Here is a 1,722-nt window from a genome sequence, read left to right on the forward strand (position 1 = left end):
AGTCTGTTAAGTGACTCATCATTCCTATTCTCTCTCTCTCCCTCTCTCTCTCTCTCTCTCTCTCTCTCTCTCTCTCTCCAGAGAGCAGGTCCAGGAGCCGACAGAAGAGGAACTACTCAGTCAGCTACACCAACACCCTCACCTGCACCTGCACTGGTGACACACACACACACACACACACACACACACACACACACAGCACTTGTCTGCCAGTACCCAGTCACAGAGGAACCATAAGTTTGATGACTGCCTACTGTGTGTCAGAAGATCACCTGCGCTGATGGAACAATATCACTATCTATCTTATTATTATACAAGGGAGCAAGTGGGCAATGTTCTGTTTGTTTCCATTCTTGTCCCACTGATGATGTCATAGGAGGCGTTGTGACATCACTGATGATCTCATCGGTGATGTAATAAGACTGATGATGTCATCAGTGATGCCATAAGAGCAAAATCATCTTATGACGCACACACCCGCGCGCATGTAAACTTAAGGGCAATAACATTTTGTGAGCAATACACACACACACACAGACGCACGCGCGCGCCAATAGGGCAGGCGGGGCCGCGCAGCAGCCGAGCTGCATTATGCGAGCTGCGGGGCCAGCTCGGCGACCTGCATGTCGGGGCGAGGCCGCGCAGCGGCTGAGCGAGCAAACCCGCGCAGAGCGCGCGAAATGCCTAGTGATCTAAATTACTACTAGTTTGTTTTATATTGTTTTACTTGTTACTTTACTATGTAGCTACCACTGAATCCAGTAGGAAGCAGATATTTCTCATGTACTTCATCAGTAAAACCACTGCAAAGCGCAGATTGGAGTTCTAGCTCTACAAACATTTGTCAGAGGCAGAGCCGCTGTGGAGACAGAAATACTCTTGATTAGTTGAGCTATGCTAGGGACGGCTGTGAATCAACGCTGGTTTGGAGACCTAATATACCCAGTGGGCCACAGAATTTAAAAAAATACAGCTTGAGTTCACCCAAAACTAGCAGCTAGTCCGACCGGCGGTGAGATGTCACTGTTGGGGAGATTTGGTTGATCAACATAGTAACTAGCTACATAAAATAAGTACAACCAAACGTCAGATAGGTCGCACCACCGTGTTTAACTAGGGTTTATACCTTTAACATTACAATCACAGCTGAAAATGACAACAGAAATAAACAATAAACAAATTGTGATATCTCCACAATTTAAATCAGGTGTCGACCCGGAAGTCCCTGTTGTTATTAACGCAACGTGGCGATTGGGTCTAGAATAGCCGTTAGATACAGTCTGTCTGTGTGGGAACGTCCACAAAATGTTACTACGGCTGGTGAGCGAGACTAGACGACGGTGGGGGAAAAACCCCCATATATCTCAATGGGCTGACTCACCAAAAGACGGTGCTGCGGCTCTACACTACAGGATTGGGGATTCAAGAGCACATAGACGACGACGACGTCTGTTCAGAACAGATGTGCGTTTACTGCGGTGGTTGAATCCCGATCCTGTCTGCCTGGGCTGGGCTAGCAGCTAAATGCTAACTATGCTGGCTGGGAAAGGATTTCCCCCATGCTGATCCATTTATCCGCGCGTCTATGACGAGACACTGCCTGAATGTATGGTGCTTGTTTACAAAGATTCAGCACATTGTACTTCTGAAGTCTTTTTGTATTTTTGTATTTTATTTTTGTATTTTCTCCCCTCTCACTGGATGTACTCAGTGCAGGATCTC

The 1,722-nt window shown here is 47.0% G+C and overlaps 1 protein-coding gene across 1 annotated transcript in view; it reads left to right on the forward strand.

Moving 5' to 3' along the window:
- LOC310770629 (two pore channel protein 2-like) overlaps window positions 1–160 on the forward strand; it is a gene marked incomplete at both ends in the record, with an annotated part of 51,436 nt that extends 51,276 nt beyond the window's left edge. Inside the window, one exon of the mRNA XM_083663373.1 lies at window positions 82–160. Coding sequence (XP_083519499.1) covers window positions 82–160 — 79 coding nt within the window. The remainder of the gene's footprint in view (window positions 1–81) is intronic.
- Window positions 161–1,722: the final 1,562 nt, after the last annotated feature.

This window comes from Poromitra crassiceps (genome assembly GCF_964638095.1).
Source record: "Poromitra crassiceps genome assembly, contig: HAP1_SCAFFOLD_136, whole genome shotgun sequence".
Lineage (NCBI taxonomy): Eukaryota > Metazoa > Chordata > Actinopteri > Beryciformes > Melamphaidae > Poromitra > Poromitra crassiceps.